The following is a 20450-nucleotide window of genomic DNA, read 5'->3' as shown; positions in this document are numbered from 1 at the left end:
CTTTCAATTTGTTAATGTGGTGTATTACATTGACTGGTTTGCAGATATTAAAGAACCCTTGCATTCCTGGGATAAAGCCCACTTGGTCAAGGTGTATGATTTTTTAAATATGTTGTTGGATTCTGTTTGCTAGAATTTTGTTAAGGATTTTTGCATCTATGTTCATCAGTGATATTGGCCTGTAGTTTTTTTTTTTTTTTTTTTTTTTGTTTTTTTTGTGGCATCTTTGTCTGGTTTTGGAATTAGGGTGATGGTGGCCTCATAGAATGAGTTTGGAAGTTTACCTTCTTCTGCAATTTTCTGGAAGATTTTGAGTAAGATAGGCGTTAGCTCTTCTCTAAATTTTTGGTAGAATTCAGCTGTGAAGCCATCTGGTCCTGGGCTTTTGTTTGCTGGAAGATTTCTGACTACAGTTTTGATTTCCTTGCTTGTGATGGGTTTGTTAAGATCTTCTATTTCTTCCAGTGGAAGAACTTTAAATAGTGCATCTGGTTCTTCACTTTGCTTAGATGGCCATAGGTACATATCTACACAACTTCAATGTCAGTAGTCAGAGACTTCAAAAGGACATCAGTGGTGAAGATGACTTGGGGGATATCATGCAAATATTTCAACAACTGAATTTTCCTCTAACCAAAACTGATCTGAATATCACTTCTGCTGAATCAGTTCAGTTGCTCAGTTGTATCTGACTCTTTGAAACCACATGGGCTGCAGCACGCCAGGCCTCCCTGTCCTTCACCAACTCATAGAACTTGCTCAAAATCATGTCCAGTGAGTCAGTGATGCCACCCAACCATCTCATCCTCTGTCACACCCTCCTCAGTCTGCCTTCAACTTTTCCAGCATTAGGGTCTTTTTCCAATGAGCTGGTTCTTTGCATCCGGTGGCCAAAGTATTGAAGTTTCAGCTTCAGCATCAGTCTTTGCAATGAATATTCAGGACTGATTTCTTTAGGATGGACTGGTTGGATCTCCTTGCAGTCCAAGGGACTCTCAAGAGTCTTCTCCAACACCACAGTTCAAAAGCATCAATTCTTCAGCACTCAGCTTTCTTTATAGTCCAACTCTCACATCCATCCATGACCACCAGAAAAACCATAGCCTTGTCTAGATGGACCTTTGTTGGCAAAGTAATGTCTCTGCTTTTTAATATGCTATCTAGTTTGGTCATAACTTTCCTTCCAAGGAGTAAGTGTCTTTTAATTTTATGACTGCAATCACCATCTGCAGTGATTTTGGAGTGCCCAAAAATAGAATCTGACACTATTTCCACTGTTTCCCCATCTATTTCCCATGAAGTGATGGGACCAGATGCCATGATCTTAGTTTTTTGAATGTTGAACTTTAAGCCAACTTCTTGACACTCCTCTCTCACTTTCATCAAGAGGCTTTTTAGTTCCTCTTCACTTTCTGCCATAACGGTCTCTTACTGGGAAATTGAACAGATGGAAGCATTTAAAAAACCATGAATGGAACTGACCTTGACCACAGAGGAACTGACCTTCTTCAGGTAAAATGTCCTCAGTCCCTGCCCAGGATCTGCTGTTCCTTTGCATGAACACAAAGTGTACTTTATTTTTATGTCCAACCTTGATGGCACTCACATACTTGGTTCACATTAATCAAGCCAAACAAAACAAAATAAATCTTTATTTTAAACACAGGACTGATTTATATATTTACAATAGTTTGGCAAACATGGCTGTGCATTCATGCTCTTAAGATGGGAACTTTTGTCCCTGCAGAGGACTCCCCAAAAGAAGTTGAATCCCATGGACACAAAACCTGGGCAAGTAAACAGCTTGAACCCACAGGCTAGTATCATTAAGCTAAGATATTCTGATGTAATCTTATTTCCTTAATAATCAGTTAATAAGAGTATGACATTTCTCTCTGGCCTATTTAGAACAGGAGACATACTGATTTCTTTTTTCAACATTATTCATCTTCTATTAACACAGTCCTTCAAACTTTCATAGGATTTCTTTTCACTTTTGGAAAATATTAATTAATTATATATTGTATACTTTTGAGGTGGTGGAACTTCCCAAAATTTTAGGATGACCTCCCAAAATAGAGATCTGATGTATATGAGTTGTTTATCATTGAGTTTAAGAGTCTTTTGCTAATGTCACTAATCTTGTATGATCAAAGTTGTTCACTAAATCATCAAAAGATTCTTGACAACTAACAATTGGTGAGACACTCCACTGAGTGCTTTCATTTTCTTTTTACATTCTCCTAGTGTTAGACTCCAGTGATATTGATACAGTCTCGTCCAAAGAACTTGAATGATTTTCACATTGTGAACTCTTGACTGAAGACCTCAGCATTTTTGTCATATGTAGCTAGGGGAAGCCTCATTTTCTTTAGTTTTACTCATTTAGGCAAAATGTTGTTTTGCAAAGTTATTCAGATGATCTCTTTTCAAGCTCACACTTTTCAGTGTTTGTGACATACAGATAGATTTGTTACAGTCCACATTTCATCTTCTTATAGTAATTCCAGTACTTTGTCCACCTGATGCAAACAGTTGACTCATTGGAAAAGACCCAGATGCTGGGAGGGATTGGGGGCAGGAGGAGAAGGGGACGACAGAGGATGAGATGGCTGGATGGCACCACTGACTCGATGGACATGAGTTTGAGTAAACTCCGGGAGTTGGTGATGGACTGGGAGGCCTGGCTTGCTGCGATTCCTGGGGTAGCAAAGAGTCAGACACGACTGAGCTACTGAACTGACTGAACTGAACTGAACTGATAGTATGTCCTATCAAACTTTCATAGAATTTGCACACAGTGAAATCCACTCTTTCTCGTATACAGATTTATGGATTTTGACAAATGCATAGTCATGTCCCCAGCACATTCCCCAATGGCTCAAGGGGTAAAGAATCCTCCTGCAGTGCAGGAGACACAGGAAATTCAGGATTGGCCCCTGGGTCGGGAAGATCCCCTGGAGGAGGGCACAGCAGCCCACTTCAATATTCTTACTGGAAATTCCCATGGACAGCGGAGCCTGGTGGGCTACAGTCCAGAGGATTGCAAAGAGTTGGACATGGCTGAGCACACACACATGTGTATGGATCACATACACCAAGTCTGTCACAGAAAAATTTACCCCTTCCTACTACCCACTGGCACTCAACCTTTTCTCCAGACCCAGTTACTGGCAATAACAGACGTGGTTCTCACCCCATATTTCTGTCTTTTCCATAATGTCATATGAAGGGTATCACACCCCATGTAGCTCTTGTTTAACAAAATGCACTTGACTCATTTTTGTTTCCTAAATCAATAATTTGTTCCTTTTTATGATGGACTAGAGTTCCATTTTGACAAACTATACACTGTAGTGTATCCATTCACTAGTTCAACAACTTCTGGATTGTTTTCCATTTTTAGTTTATTTTGTGTGTGTGTGTTAGTTACTCAGTCGTGTCTGACTCTTTGTGACCCCATGGACATAGCCCACCAGGGTCTTCTGTCCATGGGATTCTCCAGGCAAGAACACTGGAGTGGTTAGCCCTTCCCTTCTCCAGAAGATCTTTCTGACTCTGGGACTGAAACTGGGTCTCCCATATCACAAGGCAGACTGTTTACCATCTGAGTCACTAGGGAAGCCTAGTTTTATTTTAGCAATGATTAAAGTTACTATTGATGTACAAAGATCAGTATAGTCAAAGCTATGGTTTTTCCAGTAGTCATGTATGGATATGAGAGTTGGACCATAAACAAGGCTGAACACCAAAAGAATTGATGCTTTTGGAATGTGGTGTTGGAGAAGACTCTTGTGAGTCCCATGGACTGCAAGGAGAGCCAAACAGTCCATCCTAAGGGAAACCAATCCTCACAATTATTAGAAGGACTGATGCTGAAGCTGAAATGCCAGTATTTTGGCCACCTGATGCAAAGAGCCAACTCCTTAGAAAAGACCCTGATGTTGGAAAAGATTGAGAGCAGGAGGAGAAGGGGACAACAGAGGATGAGATTGTTGGATGGCATCACTGACTCAATGCACATGAGTTTGAGCAGGCTCTGGAAGCTGGTGAAGGACAGGGAAGCCTGCCATGCTGCAGTCCATGGGGTCACAAAGAGTTGAACATGACTGAGTGACTGAACAACAGCGACAACAATTGATGTACAGGATGTTTTTTTTAAGTAAAATTTCAAATCTCTTGGGGAAGTATCTAGATATCACTTGGGTCATATGTAAGTCTATGTTTAACTTTATAAGAAATAGACAAACTATTTTCCAACAAAGCTTTACTGTTTTGCATGTCCATTAGCAATAAATGAGAGTTTCTGTTGCTACTCATTCTGGCCAGCATTTATTACTGTCACTGTTTTTGCCCCTCAACATTAACCATTGAAATAGGTGTGCTTTGGTATTTCATTGTGGTTTTAGCTTACATTTTCCTAGTGACAAATTATACTGAACATCTCTTCATGTGTTTATCTGTCAATCATATATCTTATTTGATGAGGTATCTGTTCAAACCCTTTGTGTGTGTGTGTGAATCACTCAATCGTGTCCGACTCTTTGCAACCCCATGGACTCCCTGGTTCCTCTGTCCATGGAATCCTCCAGGCAAGAATACTGGAGTGGGCTGCAATTTCCTTCTTCAGGGAACTTCTGGATCCATGGAATGACAGGTCTCCTGCATTGGCAAGCAGATTCTTTACCACCTGAGTCCCCAGGGAAGCCCTATACCCATGTTTCACTGAATTTATTGTTTTCTAAATCTTAAGTTTTATGAATTCCACATGTATTCTAGATATAAGACCTACAGTAGTTACATTATTTGCAGATACTTTCTGTTAGTGACCTATCTTTTTATTCTGTTAACAGTGTCTTTTGCTGAGCAAGAATTTTAATTTTGGTCAATCTCTGTCTGTCTACTTATCTACATACATGTGCCTGTTTTTTCTTTAGATTGTGCTTTTGGTGTTATATCTCCAAACATCACTAAAGTCAAGGTCATGGAGATTTTTTTCCTGTGTTTTCTTCTGAAAGTTTTAGTTCTGTAGTTTATATGTATGTCAGTAATCCATTTTGAGCTAATTTTTATACAAACTGGGAGGCATATGCCAAGAGTTATAATTTTGCACGTGGATATCCACTTACTCTAAGCAACATTTCTTAAAAATACCCCAATTCAACAGTCTTTGCACCTTTGTCAAAAATAAATTGACAGTGTTTCTATGGTCTAGTTCTCAGTTCTCTGTTCTGTTCCATTGACCTATCCTTTTATTAATACTATTCTGTCTTGATTACTCTAACTTTATAATGTCTTGAAATCAACTAGTCTTCCAACTTCATTCTTTTTTTTTTTCATATTTAACTATTTGAGTTCTTTTGCCTTTCCATATAAATATTGTAAACAACTCATCCATGTTTGGAAGAAGCTTGTTTTGAGACAAATGTGGGCTGCACTGAATCTATGTTTCAAATTTAGGAGAATTTACATCTTGACTAATATTGAGCCTCAGGCTCAATAAACATAACTTATTATTGACAACTTGGTTTCATACTTTTGGTGATTGCTTCAGGGGTATAACATACATAATTAACTTATCCCAGTCAGCTTTCAAGTGATTTTTATACCATGTCATGTATAGTATAAGCATCTTGATATATTTCCATTGTCCCCTTCTAGGCATAATATATTTACCCTGTATATAAGCTATGAACCTCATAGTAAATTTTCACCATTTTTGGTCAAATAGTTAGTTATCTTTTCATTTTAAGGAAAAAGGTCATATACGTTTGTCCTTGCAACTGCCATTTGTTGTGCTCTTCTCTCCTTTCTGCAGATCCACGTTTCCATAAGATTTGTTGTTTCTTCTGCCTAAGCATCCTTTAACACTTCCAGCACTGTGGCTCTGCAGGTGATCAATTCTTTCAGCTTGGATATGTCTGAAAGATTCTTTATTTTATTTCTTTTAAAAATATTCTAGGTTACTATTTATTTATTTAAAGGTATTGCACTGTCTTACTTGCATTGTGTGTGTATGTGTATGAGAAGAAATCAGCTTATCTTTGTTTTCTGTTTTTTATGTAATATGTTTTTAAACCTCTCTGATATAAAGGTTTTATCTTAATCATTGGTTTTGAATTATTTAATTTAGCTATGCCTTCGTGTAGTTTTCTTCATGGTTATTTTATATGGAGCTCATTCATCCTGTTGGATGTATGAGTTATATTTTCCATCAAATGTGGAAAATTTTCAGCCACTATTTCTTAAAATAGTTTTATCTTGCCCTTCTTCTGGGACTAATATTACATATATTTGATGGTAATTGGAGTTCACCCACAGCTCACTGATGTTTTGTTCATTTCTTAATTATGTGTTTCTTTGTGTCTTAAAGGTACTTTTGTTATTATTGTTATGCCTTCAAGTTTACTAATCTTCCTTCAGCACTAATTGGTTGTTAATATCACCAGTTGTTATCTAATTGATTGTATATTTGTCATCTCATACATGGCAGTTTTTATCTCTAGCAGTTTGATGTGAGTACCTTTTTATTTTATTTCTATGTTTCATGTCATAGTATGATGTCATAGAAAGATACTTGGGCTTTGTTCTTGATTTCTGAAATAAGGACACTAAAATCCTTGGAATTTCTAGTGATACATGATAAGATTCTCTTTCATTCTAGTACAATGTTTCTTGGAGACTTTGATAGCTTTAGGATGGGGATGGTTACTAGAATCACTGCAGATGGTGATTGCAGTCATGAAATTAAAAGATGCTTACTCCTTGGAAGGAAAGTTATGACCAACGTAGACAGCATATTAAAAAGCAAAGACATTACTTTGCCAACAAAGTTCCGTCTAGTAAAGGCTATGTTTTTTCCGGTGGTCATGTATGGATGTGAGAGTTGAACTATAAAGAAGGCTGAGCGCTGAAGAATTGATGCTTTTGAACTGTGGTGTTGGAGAAGACTCTCGAGAGTCCCTTGGATTGCAAGGAGATCCACCCAGTCCATCCCAAAGGAGATCATTCCTGGGTGTTCATTGGAAGGACTGATGCTGAAGCTGAAACTCTAATAATTTGGCCACCTGATGAGAAGAGCTGACTCATTGGAAAAGTCCCTGATGCTGGGAAAGATAGAAGGCAGGCAGAGAAGGGGACGACAGAGGATATGATGGCTGGATGGCATCACTGACTCAGTGGACATTGGTTTAGATGGACTCTGAGAGATGGTGATGGACAGGGAGGCCTGGCGTGCTGCAGTCCATGGGGTCGCAAAGAGTTGGAATGACTGAGCAACTGAACTGAACTGAATGGTTACCAGAAAAGACCAAGTTTTGATTAGAAACTGAGAACTTTCAGTCCTAACTTCAACCTCCGTGGGTGGGAGATTAAATTAACTGCTAATGGCCAGTAAGCTCATCAAGAAATTCTATCCACTCAAATCCCCTCAGAAACGTCCTGAATAATGAGCTCCCAGCTCAGGGAAAACATAGAAGTGCTGGGAAAGGTGTGTGCACACAAAGGACATGGAAACTCTGCTCTCCTCACCCACCTTTTCCGTGTATTTTCCCATTTTTACTTCCTGAGCTTTATTCTCTATGAAAAACCTATACTGGTAAATAAAGTGCCTTCCCAAATTCCTCAAGCCATTCTAACCAATTATTGAGCCTGAAAGAGGTAGATTCTGGAAACACCTCCAAATTCATAGTCAAGTTAACCAGAAGAGTGAGCAACCTAGGGGCCTGATCTGATGATTGGCATCTGATCTGAGAAGTTTTATGGGACCGAGCTCTTAAACTAGAGGAGTCTTAAGTTAACTCTGGGTAGCTAGTGTCAAAATTGAATTACATTATAGAATTATCAGCTGAAGAATTGATTGGTATGAGAAAAAAAAACCCAACACATTTGGTATCAGAAGTGTTGTGAATAAAAACAGCTCACGTAGCCAAAAAATCATTGCCAAATACAATGTCATCAAGTTTTGCCAAGTGTTTTCTTCTAGGAGTTTTATTTTAAGCTCCTACTTTTAGATCTTTGCTCCATTTTCAGTTACTTTTTAAATGGTGTCAGGATCGACCTTTATTCTTTTTCAATTTGTATCCAATTTTCCATATACAAAGGTTTGAAAACAGTGTTTTTCCCATTGAATAGTCTTGGAAACCTTGCTGAAGATCATTTGACCATAAATGTAAGGGTTCATTTTGGGGTTTTTCTTTTCTTCCATTAGTCTATGTGTCTTTTATATTAGTGTCATACTGTTTTGATTACTATAGCTTTATAATAAGGCTTGAAATCAGGATGTATATGGGCTCTAAGTTGGTTCTTTTGTTGAGATTGTTTTGGATTGTCAAGGTCCTTTCAGATTCCAAATAAATTTTAGGGTGGATTTTTCTGTTTTTGCACTAAACATGATTGGGATTCTATAGATCATTTTGGATAGTTTTGACATCTTCATTATAATAGTAAGTCTTCCAATTCATGAACACAGGTATTTTTCCATTTATTTGCCTCTACTTTAACTTCTTTCAGGCACATTTTATGGTTTTCAGTATACATGTCTTTAGCTTCTTTAAGTTGACTTTAGGTTGTATTGTAAAGAACCTGCCTGCCAAGGGAGGAGATAGAAGAGACATGGGTTTGATCCATGGGTTGGGCAGATCCCCTGGAGTAGGAAATGGCCACCTACTCCAGTATTCTTGCCTGGAAAATTCCATGGACAGGAGCCTGGCAGGCTACAGTTCATGGGGCCATGAAGAGTCAAACATGACTAAGTGACTGAGCATGATAATAGAAGCATTTCATTCTTTCTATAGTATTGTAAATAATTTTCTTTTCAGATTGCTTAATGTAGCTTCACAGAAACATAACTGATTTTTATTGTTGATTTCATATCCTGTGATTTTGCTGAACCTGTTCTATTAGTTCTAACAACTATTTTGTGGAAATCTTCTGTGGATTCTTTCTCTTATTCCACATATGAGACTATACCATCAAAGAATGGGGATAATTTTATTTCTTCCTTTCCATTTTGGATCCTATTTATCTATTTATTTGTTTCCTAATTACTCTGGCTAGAATTCCCACGTCCATGTGGCAAAACGGGGCATTCTTTCTTGTTCCTCTATGTATTATAATCTTTGACTGGATGATAGACAAACTTCTATTTCTCCCCTTTATGCTATTATTGTTACAAATTTTACTTTCACATGTTTTAAAAGCTGTGATAGTAAAATTGTTATTTTCAACAGTCAACAATCTCTTAGAGACTTAAGTAATATTAATAAAAACATCTCATATATTTAAACATGTAGTTATTATGTCTGGTAGTCTTCTGGCATCATCTTTCTTCTCCTTGAAGAACATCCATTAATAATTCCATGTAGTGAGCATCTATTTATGATGTATTGGTTTAGAATTTATATGTTTTAAAAAGTCTTTTGTAGCTTTCATTTTTTGAAAAAAATTTTGGTGAGTATGGAAGCAGGTAATTTTTTTCTTTTATGTGATTTAAAGGATACTGCTCTCTTGCTTTTATTGTTTCCAGTGACTTTTTAGTTCTGGTTGATTTTTAAATTTTCTCTTTATGATTGGATTTGTTATTTATAATTTGGTTATAATGTGCCTTGGCAGTTATAGACTTTATTTTTTGTTGAGTTTCATAGACTGGTTTTATACATTCAAAAATTATTTCTCTTAATTTTCAGTTTTTATTTGATAATTCTAATATATTTTCAATTCTGTATTTGGTTTTATTCATTGCTCTTTCTTCAAATACTGGTCATGTTTTACTAATTTTGGCATGCAGAAAATATTTTTTTGCATATCAGATGTCTAAAATGTTTTTACTGTTTTGAAGGTTAAGTAAAAATGTATATATTAAATTAAATGTAAAAGTTTTTTTCTAGTTTTCAAGTCTTGCTCATGAAGATACATTAGACAGTACAAGAGTGTACTAACCATTGGATAAGACTCTTCCATGTACGCTACACAAAGCTCTACTTTTTAGACACAACCATAATTTCTATCCATATGTAAGCACCAAGAAATATGCCTATGTTTTTTTTGGCCCTGTTTTTTGTTTGTTTGTTTTTCCTGTTTTTATAATCTTTAAAATAGTGATAAGAAGACATATATATATATAAAATAATTGTAAAATTACATAAAATAGTAATTTTTAAAGGCCTGGCAAGTAATTAGAGGTAAATAAATGCTAGTTCTCTTTCCTCCCTACCACTAAGCTATCAAGTCAACAAAAAAGTGCATTACAAACTGTTCTGGATCATAGAGAAGCTTTAAGTTTCATCTTCTAATCTGTCCCAAGGGGAAAAATATGGTTTCACCCTCTTCTGGCAGAGTGGGGGTTAGCGTCACCTGGTAGACATCTTTAACATAGAAATGAAAGTATTGAAGAGTGAGATCACCAAGAGGAGGGCTTAGGCAGTTCTGTCAGAAGAAGAGCTAACATCTATTTAGGAACAAGACAGCAGTGAGAGAATCCTAAAACACAGACATGAGGCTGAAGCCCATCCTACACGTCAGAGACTAAGACACATCTAAACAGTGAATTCAGTGAAGCTGAGGGTCTCAAAATTAACATACAAAAATCAGTAGCATCTCTATTCACTAACAACAAAATTAAAAATAAAAAATAAAGGAATCAATCCCATTTATAATAGAATAAAAAATTAAAATGCATAGAAGTAAATTTAGCCCAGGTGGTGAAAGATCTCTACTCTGAAAATTATAAGACACTGATGAACAAAATCAAAGAACAAATAAATAAATGGAGAGATACCCTGTGTTCTTGGAGTGGAAGAAATGATGCTGTCAGAATGTTGATACCTAAAAAAGCCACTTATAAATTCAATGCAAATCCTATCAAGATTCCAATGGTATTTTTTAACAGAAATGGGAAAAGAACATTCCTACAATTTGTATGGAACCCTGAAAGATGCAGAAAAAAAACAAAAAAAAAACATTTCTACAATTTGTATGGAAAAAGATGCAGAATAGCCAAAAAAGACCTGAGAAAGAGTTACAAAGTAGAAGGTATCACACTTCCTGATTTCAAGCTATACTATAAATCTATAATCATCAAAAGTTTATGATACTGACATAAAAACAGTAAAATAGACCAGTGGGACAGAATAGGGAATCCAGAAATAAGCCCAAGCATAATCGCTCGACTAAGATCTGACAAGGGAGCCAAGAACACTCAATGCAGAAAAGACAATGTCTGCAATAAATAGAATTGGGATCATTGAATAAATATAAGTGAAAGGATGAAACTGGACCCATATCTTACACACTTCTAAAGATTGACTCAAAAGGAATCAAAGACTTAAACGTAATACTTGAACATGAAACTCCTTGAAGGAAACCCTAAAAACACAGGCAGCAAGTGCACAGACGTGAGATCCGTCAGCACTGCTGTGAATCCACACAGAAAGCTCAGGAACGACTCAGAATAAACAAGCGAGAGGGCACCAGACTGAACACAGAAGCCACCAGCAAAGTGAGAGGACAGTGTGCACAATGGGAAAAACATGTGCAACCCGTGCATCTGACAGGCGATTAATATCCAAAATACACAAACAACTCATACAATCCAGAGCAGAAGGAAGCAGGTCAGAAAGTACAAATTTCCAGCTACAAGATAAGTACTAGGGATGTAATGTACAGTAAGATAACTATAGGTAACACTGCTATACAATATATTAAAAAATTGTGAAGACAGTAAATCCTAACAGTTCTCATCACAAGAAAAGTGTTTTCCCTTTTTGTCTTTCTTTTCTTTGTTATTGTATTTAGGTGGGAGGATGAATGATAGCTGATACTGTTGTGATAATCATTTTACAATATGTGTAGATCAAACTATAAAGCTGTATGCTTAAATTTAGGCAATGATGTATGCCAATTGTTTCTCAATAAAACTGGAAAACAATGAAAGCATTTGGGTTAAATTTAATACAATGTTTTAGAAAAAATGATTATGTTTAGGTAATTTAAACCACATTAAATAATTGCCTATTGGCAAAAAATTATCTGCGCAAATGATTTATTTGTAGTGTTTTGCAATAGCCTTTAGCAGTTTCAATTACTAAATCTATGTTGGCAGATGCTCATTTATTTGCTCATTAATTCAGGTTCTAGTTGGTCAGTGTATTACGTGCTCAGATATTCATCATTCTCTAGTTGGCCCAAGGACTACCTCCCATCTGCTATATAAGTTGCTTTTGTTTGAGACTTACCCTTAAGAACAACAGGCAGTGAGAGGATGTGGTCTTCTTTGGTGATCCCCACTTTTCTCCTCCTGAGCTTTTTTCCTGTGGGCTTGGCCCCAGATCCAGGGTCAACCACCCATGGAGATGACATCTACCCCCCTTTCTGGGACCAAACTGATGGAGACATAGCAGAATTTCCAGTGCAGAATAACAAGATAATCATTGATCCCTGGAAATATATGGATCGACTAAGATTATATAAGATCCTTATAACAGAATCAAACAAATATTTTGCTTCATTTGGAAAAAACAATACAGGCAATGTGTTTTGGCTACTGACTTTATTTTATGGAAGGCTATTTAAAACAGGTATGTACATTTGAATTATTGTCAAGGAAAATTGCTTTTCTCTTTCTTTGATGCTAGGAATGGCATTATAGCTAATCTATTTAAGCATTACTGTCTGAATGCTCAGGCATTCAGTCAATATAACCAATGCAGTCAATATAATCATTTATCTTTAAGTACTCAGGCTTTTATATGACCTAATCAAATACTTCTTTTGATTAGTAAAGTTATTTGTCACACCTTTGCTTTCCATTTTATAGCCTTCCTGGTTTAAAAATAAATTCCTGTAAACTGAAAAAGCTTATTGTTTGAAAAAGAAATGTCTCCTTCTAGATTAAAAAAAACTCTTGTTTTTTTCAAAGCCTGACAGGCTTCTCAGATACATGTGACACTATAAATATCTCCATTTAATGGGGTGAGATTAATATAGGAAATAAGACAAGATTTCTTTTAGCTATGAAATCCAGGGTGAGGTATCACACAAACTAAGGTAAGGAAGCTTCTTTCCCTTAAAAGCCTGGGCTTTGCCTCAAAAATTTTAGTGGAAAGTAATAAGTTATGGCCCTCACTGCACAGTCTCTTTCCTGATAGTTGTTAGGCTCAGGCAGAAAAAAGGGCTGAAAACAGGGAGGAACTGGTCCAGAATGCAGCACTCTCTTCCTGCACTTAAACAAGTAGGATGGGGAGACAAGTGTGATGCTCAAAACTCAGCATTCTCTCTGAGAAAGGGAGAAAGCTTCTCCCTTTCCTGCCTCAGTTGGGGTGAATTTCTCCATCTGTATTTTGCTCTCACTACTTCTTCAATCAGTTATCTTATTACTGAGATTCTGGAACTAAATCAGCTTCCCACTCTCATGAAATTCCTTTTTAAATGGTCTTCTCTGGATGTGACTAGAAGGAGTCTAGAATGAAACAATGTCTAGAATGCGGTGCCTTGAAAAAAAAAAAAAAACTTCTGCCCATTTAAACTATTGCAATGAAGCCTTTTGATTTAGGAAGAAAAGAAGGACCCACAGAGACTGCCTTGTGAAACGCTCTGCAGGTCCAGCTTAGTCAAGAAGGAGCTGGTAAAGAAAATAATAAGGAAACATAAAAAACCCGAAAAATGCAAGAAAAGGCCTGTACAGGCTGGAATTTCTGAGAAGCTTTGAGCTCTCAAAGTGAATGAAATGCTATTCATATGAATGGACCATATCCTTAGCAGAAATAACCCTCTTACTCTTTGGAGTGGAGCATATGAGTCTTTTCCTCTCTTATGGCTTTCTATTCAAGGTTCAACTCTTTTCACCTTCCCTGTTTACTCTGTAGATAGATTTTCAGAGCCTCCCAATAGTTCACGGTGTGCCTATGAGTCTGGAGTCTCCAGCTGCATATCTATCAACAGTGCCTGGGGAGGTAAGTGTTTCATTTCACCATGCTCCTTTACTGATCTGTGGCTCGGGGCCTGCTATCTCTCCTTTTTTATGGGATAGGCTAAGTTGGGTTAACTCTTGATATTTCCTTTGTAAACATATACAATTTTCTGTGCAATTTCCCAGGAGATGATCAATTAAAGCAAAACTTGAATGATAACTCTGCTATGGCGATGTCTAAGTTAATGATGTACAGTACACTGTCATTTTGTGTCAGGGATGTCGGCATGTGCTCAGTTGTGTCCAGCTCTTTGAGACCTCATGAACTGTAGCCCACCAGGCTTCTCTGTCCGAGCAAGAATACTGGAACGGATTTCCATTTCCGACTCCAGGGGATCCTCCAGACCCAGGGATTGAAACCCCGTCTCTTGCCATCTCCTGCATTGGCTGGCGGATCCTTTAGCACTGTACCGCTGGGAAGCCATTGTTCATTTTAGGTAGATACTAAAGAAGAAAACGATACTTTCAAGTACCTAGTATTTCACATTTTCTATTGCATATTCCACCCACTCCTAGTCCCTTCTACAACTAGCTACTATTTATTTCACACTTACACATTCCAGAACCTCACTTTAGCCTTTTAGAGAGATTTAATTCAACCCTTGCCATGATCTTAAATCAATATTCTCATAATACAGAGAATCAAGCAGAAGCTGAGAGAGGTTGAGCAATTTGCTTTTTATCACAAAGCTAGTAATAGAAAGTCTAAACATTCATCTTTCTCTCTCAGTTCATTTCCTTAATCACTTAAGTTTTCCTCCTTAAACCCCTAATTTGAAAAAACAGCAAGAACTTAATAATGATTTATTATTTTCAATTGCAAGACATTCCGTGCCTTAAAAACCAATTTCACTATAGGGGACACCTAACATATCTGCTCCTTCTGATTGGTTTATGCAGGAATATATCTTCATTAGGTACAAAGTTTTGGAAGAGTGAATTTATAAATGTACATTTTAAAATAAAGGTTGTACCTGGCAATGAACAAAATTCTTCCAATTCAAGGTAAAGTTTATGCTGAGACTCATGCACTCAAAGGTGAAAATTAAGGCTAAAAGTAGAAATAAGTGAAATGAGGTCAACTAGTGCACTAGGTTTCATGTAATGAGAAAATGACTTGTCATCAAAAGGCTTGAAAATATTCCTTGAAATACCTATCTATCAGTTGTGTCTCCTCCCTTATGTTTGGTATCACCAGTATCTGGCTTCTCCTTGACATCTAGATTAACAATCAAAATAGTTCTCTTACTGTCAAGCAGGAATGTGGAAGGATGTGCTTCATTAGTGGAAGGTATGGATTCATGCCTGTGACCAAAGCCTGGCTGAGGAGTGGGCCTAAGAATAACCCTGGCCTGGGAGCTGCCAGAATCCTGGTAGACAAGATGAACCGAGGAATCAAGAAGTAGATATATAGTCCAAAGACTAGAGTGAGGACTTGGTTGAAATGAATTAGCACCAAGAACCAGAAGAAAGTCAAACTGAAAATGAGAAAATGTATTCAAGTTTGTTTGGGAAGAACTTTGGTGGGTTTTAGAACCATCCTTAAGAGAGCTAAGATAGAACAAGATGGTCATATCAAAATCTCTTCCTCAGACTAGGCAGAGTATCTCCACAAATGTCATCTACATATGTAACCAAACTGAAGTAAATATTTTCCTGAGCCAAATCTGATTATTTGCTTCCTATGTAAGGGGTAAATAAATATAGGACAGAAATTATTTGGAACTGGATTGAACTAAGTAGATTCATATACAAATTTCTGTATCCAGAGTGTGCCCCCAGTGGAGACTTTCCTGACTGTGATTATCCCTAAGTTCTCATAATCATATGCATTTCCTAGAGCCAACAAATTCAACATGAAAGTTTGGAGAATAAATAAGATAAATTGTATAGGTTAAGCGTTAGTCCCTTGGTTAACTCCTACTTTGTATAGACAGTTAATGGCTCCAGATATCTCCATCCTATTTTTCTACAGGCATTAACTACTATGTGGTTATTATGTATTTCCTTGCTGCAATTGAATCTGACTTTTTGGGGAATTTGCCATATGAGGTAGAGTTACTACCTCGAGAGGAGTACAGATCTAACTTCTGTTATTCAGTTGAGGAATGCCGTGCAGCCTATCCACAAATTATGGATATAGCCAACAGGTTTTATAAGGTAAAAGAATGCAATGATATTTTTATGAATGGAATGAATGAAAACACTGAATGGAGTTCTTCTGTTGGGATTTATGATGTAAAAATAGACTAAACTTCACATTTATATGCATTTGAAATTATGTTAGAGTTTTGTCCCTTCCCGCTCTAATAATTCTGCTTAGTATCCTGAAGGGATCCTAATAGTTAATATCAAATTGGCATAATTGTATTTATAAAAACATTTTTTCAATACAATTCATGTAATAATCACCAAATTATGTTTGCCTCTGCAAACAGAACAGCATAAAACTCTATACAAAACAAAGTGCAATGACATCTTTAAGTGTTAAAATCTATTTTGAAAATAAATTTCATTTCTAAACAATCAGCTAGATGAGTATGTTACAATGTTCTTTTTCAGGAATTCATGATACTGGTAATTAAATATATTTTAATTTATTTTAAAATCTTTTAATGACATAAATCTTATTCATTCTACAGTATCTGCAATCCAGAAAGATAGTTTCCACTACCAGAGGTATTCCTCAGTATGACACAGATGAGGACACAGCGATCTTTAAGATGTGGGTGGCCCATCAAGCTGCCATTGATGTGGCAAAACCGAAGTTCAGTGATGTGTAAGAGAATTACTTTATGTGATGTAATTAAACTCAATTATTTTTTCTGGCATAGTAAAACATAATGTTTAAGTTTTGGTTGCCTCAAATGTTCATAGCTCATATTTTCCATAATATCAGGAAATAGTTTTTCCACTTTTACTTGCAGTTCATCTAAGAGTCACATATCAGGTATATATCTTGAATGTAGCTTTTCTTAGTTTATACTTGTCAGTTCACTCTTTCAATTATGTCTCCTTAATTTGAAAATTTTTCAGTGTAGACAAATTTATTAATTTTTTTCCTTTACTATTTAATTCTTTTTCTGGTAAAAAAAAAAAAAAAAAAAACCTACCCAGTGATTTTCAATGGCTTGGTATTTTGTTGTATGTTTGTATGTGTGTGTATGTAGAGTCCTATTTATTAATAGTTCATCACTAACTGTGATGTTTCTTCTCTCAGCTCCACAATGTTATCAAAGACTTTTCTCATCATGACAACATTAGAGCAATACCTGTCAAAATCATTCATTGCCTTGAGTCTTCCCTTCTTATTAGGAACTAGGGCTGCCATCACCAAATACTATAGACTAGGTGGTTTACATCACAGAAATTTATTGTCTCACAATTCTGGATGCTGCAAGTTCAGAGCCAGGATGCCAGCATGGTCAGCTTCAGCTGAGGGCCCTCTTTCTGGCTTGCAGATGACTGCCTTCTTCCATCACAGCATCTGTGTCTTCACATGGAGAAGAGAGAAAGAGAAAATCTGCACTCTAGTCCCTCTTTCTCTTTAGTATGAACTTCAACATGTAAATTTTCAGGCTATCATACCTTTTTTCTTAAAGTTGAACTCACAATGTGTCAATATTGTTGTCCACTCTGATATCATAGAATGTGTTTTTAATATTTTATTCAGTTTTTATGGTTGTTCTCTGCAAGAGAGAATTGAGCATGCCATTTAAGTCTTTAAATTAGATGAACTCAAGAAAAACCATCTGTTGTCCATTTGTTTGTCCCCTGGCCTTGGGTCCTGTTATGTCCTACTCAAGAAGATGATTTGATTTCTGTGGCAAATTTCTAGTCCACTTCTTATTTCCTAGGAATTAGGAGCAATTATATTAGCATACACACACAATAAACATGAGTCAATTGTGTATGTTGTTGAAGAATTTTCAGAAATTGCTACTAGATAACCTTCTATTCATTGTACTCGTTCATAGTATCTAGTCCCTGAACTGTGTTTGTGAAAACCAAGTGACATTAGACATCAGTGGCACAGAAATTAGATATAGGAGAAACACAAGGAGAAAGCACCCAGAGTAAATCTAGTAGAAGTAAGAGAGGGGGTTGGTTAAGATGCTACAATTTTTTTAAATTGTGATTCAAAGTTTTGCCATCTCTGTTGCTATGTAACAGATTCTTCCTTGGTGGCCCAGATGGTAAAATATCTGCCTGTAATGCAGGAGTCCCAGGTTCACCCCCTGGGTGGGGAATATCCCCTGGAGATGGAAAGGGCCACCCACTCCAGTACCCTTGCCTGGAAAATCCCATGGGCAAAGGAGCCTGGTAGACTACAGTCCCCTGGGGTAGCAAAGACTCGGACATTACTGAGTGACTTCACTTTCACTTAGATTCTTCAGCCAGGCACAATGTAGGAGATAGTGTGAGGATTAATTACAATATACTGAAACCAGGTTTGGTTCAGTCAATTATTTAATAAATAGCATAAAATTCCTAAGGAACATGGGAGAAAAGACACATTTAGAATTTGATTTGCATTGACAGGAAGTATTTTGTAACTCATGCAGCTAACTTTGTGTCCTTCCTTTAGATCATTCTATTCTTCTGAAACTGAACGAGACTTCACTATGGACTTTCTAGTGACTGCAGAATTTTTTGAGGCAGTATTATATCGTCCATACTTCGAAAGTTCAGCAGAATTCCTAGTGGGTTTCCCACACAGGCTACTCACAGATCAGGATCGTAATGTTCTCACGAGTAACTTCAGCAGACGGGAAAAAGCATTGATCGCTCTAACAAAACTCACTACAAAAATAAATAAAAGCACAGGTATGATTATGAGTTATACTATCCATGAAGCCTAAATGAACCAAAGTCATTTAAGAACTAAATGTATTTAATGACCCATTCAACAGGAATGATTGAGTGCCTGCTATATTATAGATATATTGAATATAATTATGACAGTTACTGAAAACTACCCTTCCAGGACCTCACATGTTATATAGCTTCTGCAAGAGTGACAGTCTAAAATCAACACTTTGATATGTTTCTTCTTAAAATTCTTATTGCTATCCTAATAATATTCTGGATTTTTGCTTAGGATTCAAAACTGCTAGTCTGTGAACATCTGGCTCTTCATTATTGCTGTGTCAGTCTCCCCAGGGTAAAGTGTGCTCTTCCACCAAGACAGAGAATATAATAAGAAACGGGGATGGTTGGGGTGGAAGTAGGAAAGCTGGGTGCAGAGAGACAGTTATATAAAATTTTTGAGCATCAATTAAATAATGGATATTGAGCTTTCTGTTTTCACACATCATTTTATTTGTTGTCCTTAGGTACAGTAGGAAATTCATAGCATTGTTTACATTTTTTGAAGAAAAAGTTCATTTGACATTAAATAACATGTCCAAAATGATATACTTTGTAAATAGCTGAAGCAAACTTAAACTCCAGCTTGTTTAAATTCAGTTTTAGGGGTTTCATTTTTCTTCACTACATAATATTACCTGCGTTGAAAATAAAAAAGTTATGATGAACTAGTGAACCTTACACATTTAAATCTCAATCGTTTAGAATTAGAACTGTGGAGTCTCTTCAGTTCCTGCCCATTTTTTCATGGGTTAATCCTAAGGATCAGGGAAGATAAGTTGCAAGTATCACGTAGTTTTAGTGACAGTTGGACAGCAACCAGGTCTCCTTCCTCGCAGGAAAAGGTTCACTCTAGAAACAAAACACTGCAAACAAGAGTAAGAACGGAGTTATGACGGGTCTCAACAATTTGTGCTTAATTTATTGCATAAAATATTGTGGCTATTACACTGTGTGAGAATTTTTTTAATACATCTCATTCTCAAATAAGGGAAACAGCTCTTCATTTATTATATATGCTGCCAAAGTGAGCACAAGGAGAAATAGCTCTTCTTTTATGCTGTTAGATTGTCCAACACAATGCATTTCCCTGTATCCTATGACAATCCTATTGGTCAGACAGTGTTACTAATATATTACAAATCCTGTAATTAGAATATTTATCTTATTTTGTATATTTTTAGATTTTAAAGTTGTATTCAAAGTTTTATTAGCTGGAAACATAAATGTTTCTATTTTCACAGGAGGATTATTTTTAACAATTTGGAAGAAGCTCATGACTTCAAAATTTGCTCGGGCTATGGGACGTTTCTTCATTAATAGGCTACTCTTAATACCAATTGAGTAGTCTAAATTCCTGCTATTACGTGTTGATCAGTTTAATTTCAAGAATAAAAGCAATCAAATGTTATAATGACTGTGAAAAGTTTGTGGTTCTTATTATCCCTGCTTCATCTTTGTATTTTCAAAGTTACCAGTCAATAATCCTCCCTGCCACCCTCCCCTCAGAATTGAGATACATACCTGGTAGAAGCTAATTAGTGTCATAGAATGCCTGAGTTACACATGATTATGTCAATATCTGTGTCAAGACAGGTTACACTATTGCTATCTA

General features: G+C 36.5%; 1 protein-coding gene across 1 annotated transcript; it reads left to right on the top strand.

Moving 5' to 3' along the window:
* Positions 1-12153: 12153 nt before the first annotated feature.
* LOC110128813 (protein LEG1 homolog) lies at positions 12154-20249 on the top strand. Its single transcript, XM_070463235.1, has 6 exons — positions 12154-12575; positions 13863-13949; positions 15942-16126; positions 16609-16745; positions 18555-18793; positions 20080-20249. Exons 1-6 carry the CDS (start codon positions 12260-12262, stop codon positions 20181-20183), a joined length of 1068 nt encoding a protein of 355 aa, XP_070319336.1. The 5' UTR covers positions 12154-12259; the 3' UTR covers positions 20184-20249.
* Positions 20250-20450: the final 201 nt, after the last annotated feature.

The sequence above is a fragment of the Odocoileus virginianus genome, unplaced genomic scaffold (assembly GCF_023699985.2).
Source record: "Odocoileus virginianus isolate 20LAN1187 ecotype Illinois unplaced genomic scaffold, Ovbor_1.2 Unplaced_Scaffold_47, whole genome shotgun sequence".
In the NCBI taxonomy this organism is placed as follows: Eukaryota; Metazoa; Chordata; class Mammalia; order Artiodactyla; family Cervidae; genus Odocoileus; species Odocoileus virginianus.
Note: the sequence above shows the minus strand (reverse complement) of the source record. Positions and strands in the feature narration are given on the sequence as shown.

What these genes read in the sequence shown, in the direction of transcription:
- LOC110128813 (XM_070463235.1), top strand. Translation starts at nt 12,260, where the DNA reads ATGTGGTCTTCTTTGGTGATCCCCACTTTTCTCCTCCTGAGCTTTTTT. An exon ending in TAGCCAACAGGTTTTATAAG is followed by an intron (nt 16,127 to 16,608) that starts GTAAAAGAATGC and finishes TTCATTCTACAG; the next exon opens with TATCTGCAATCCAGAAAGAT. An exon ending in AAACCGAAGTTCAGTGATGT is followed by an intron (nt 16,746 to 18,554) that starts GTAAGAGAATTA and finishes TCCTTCCTTTAG; the next exon opens with ATCATTCTATTCTTCTGAAA.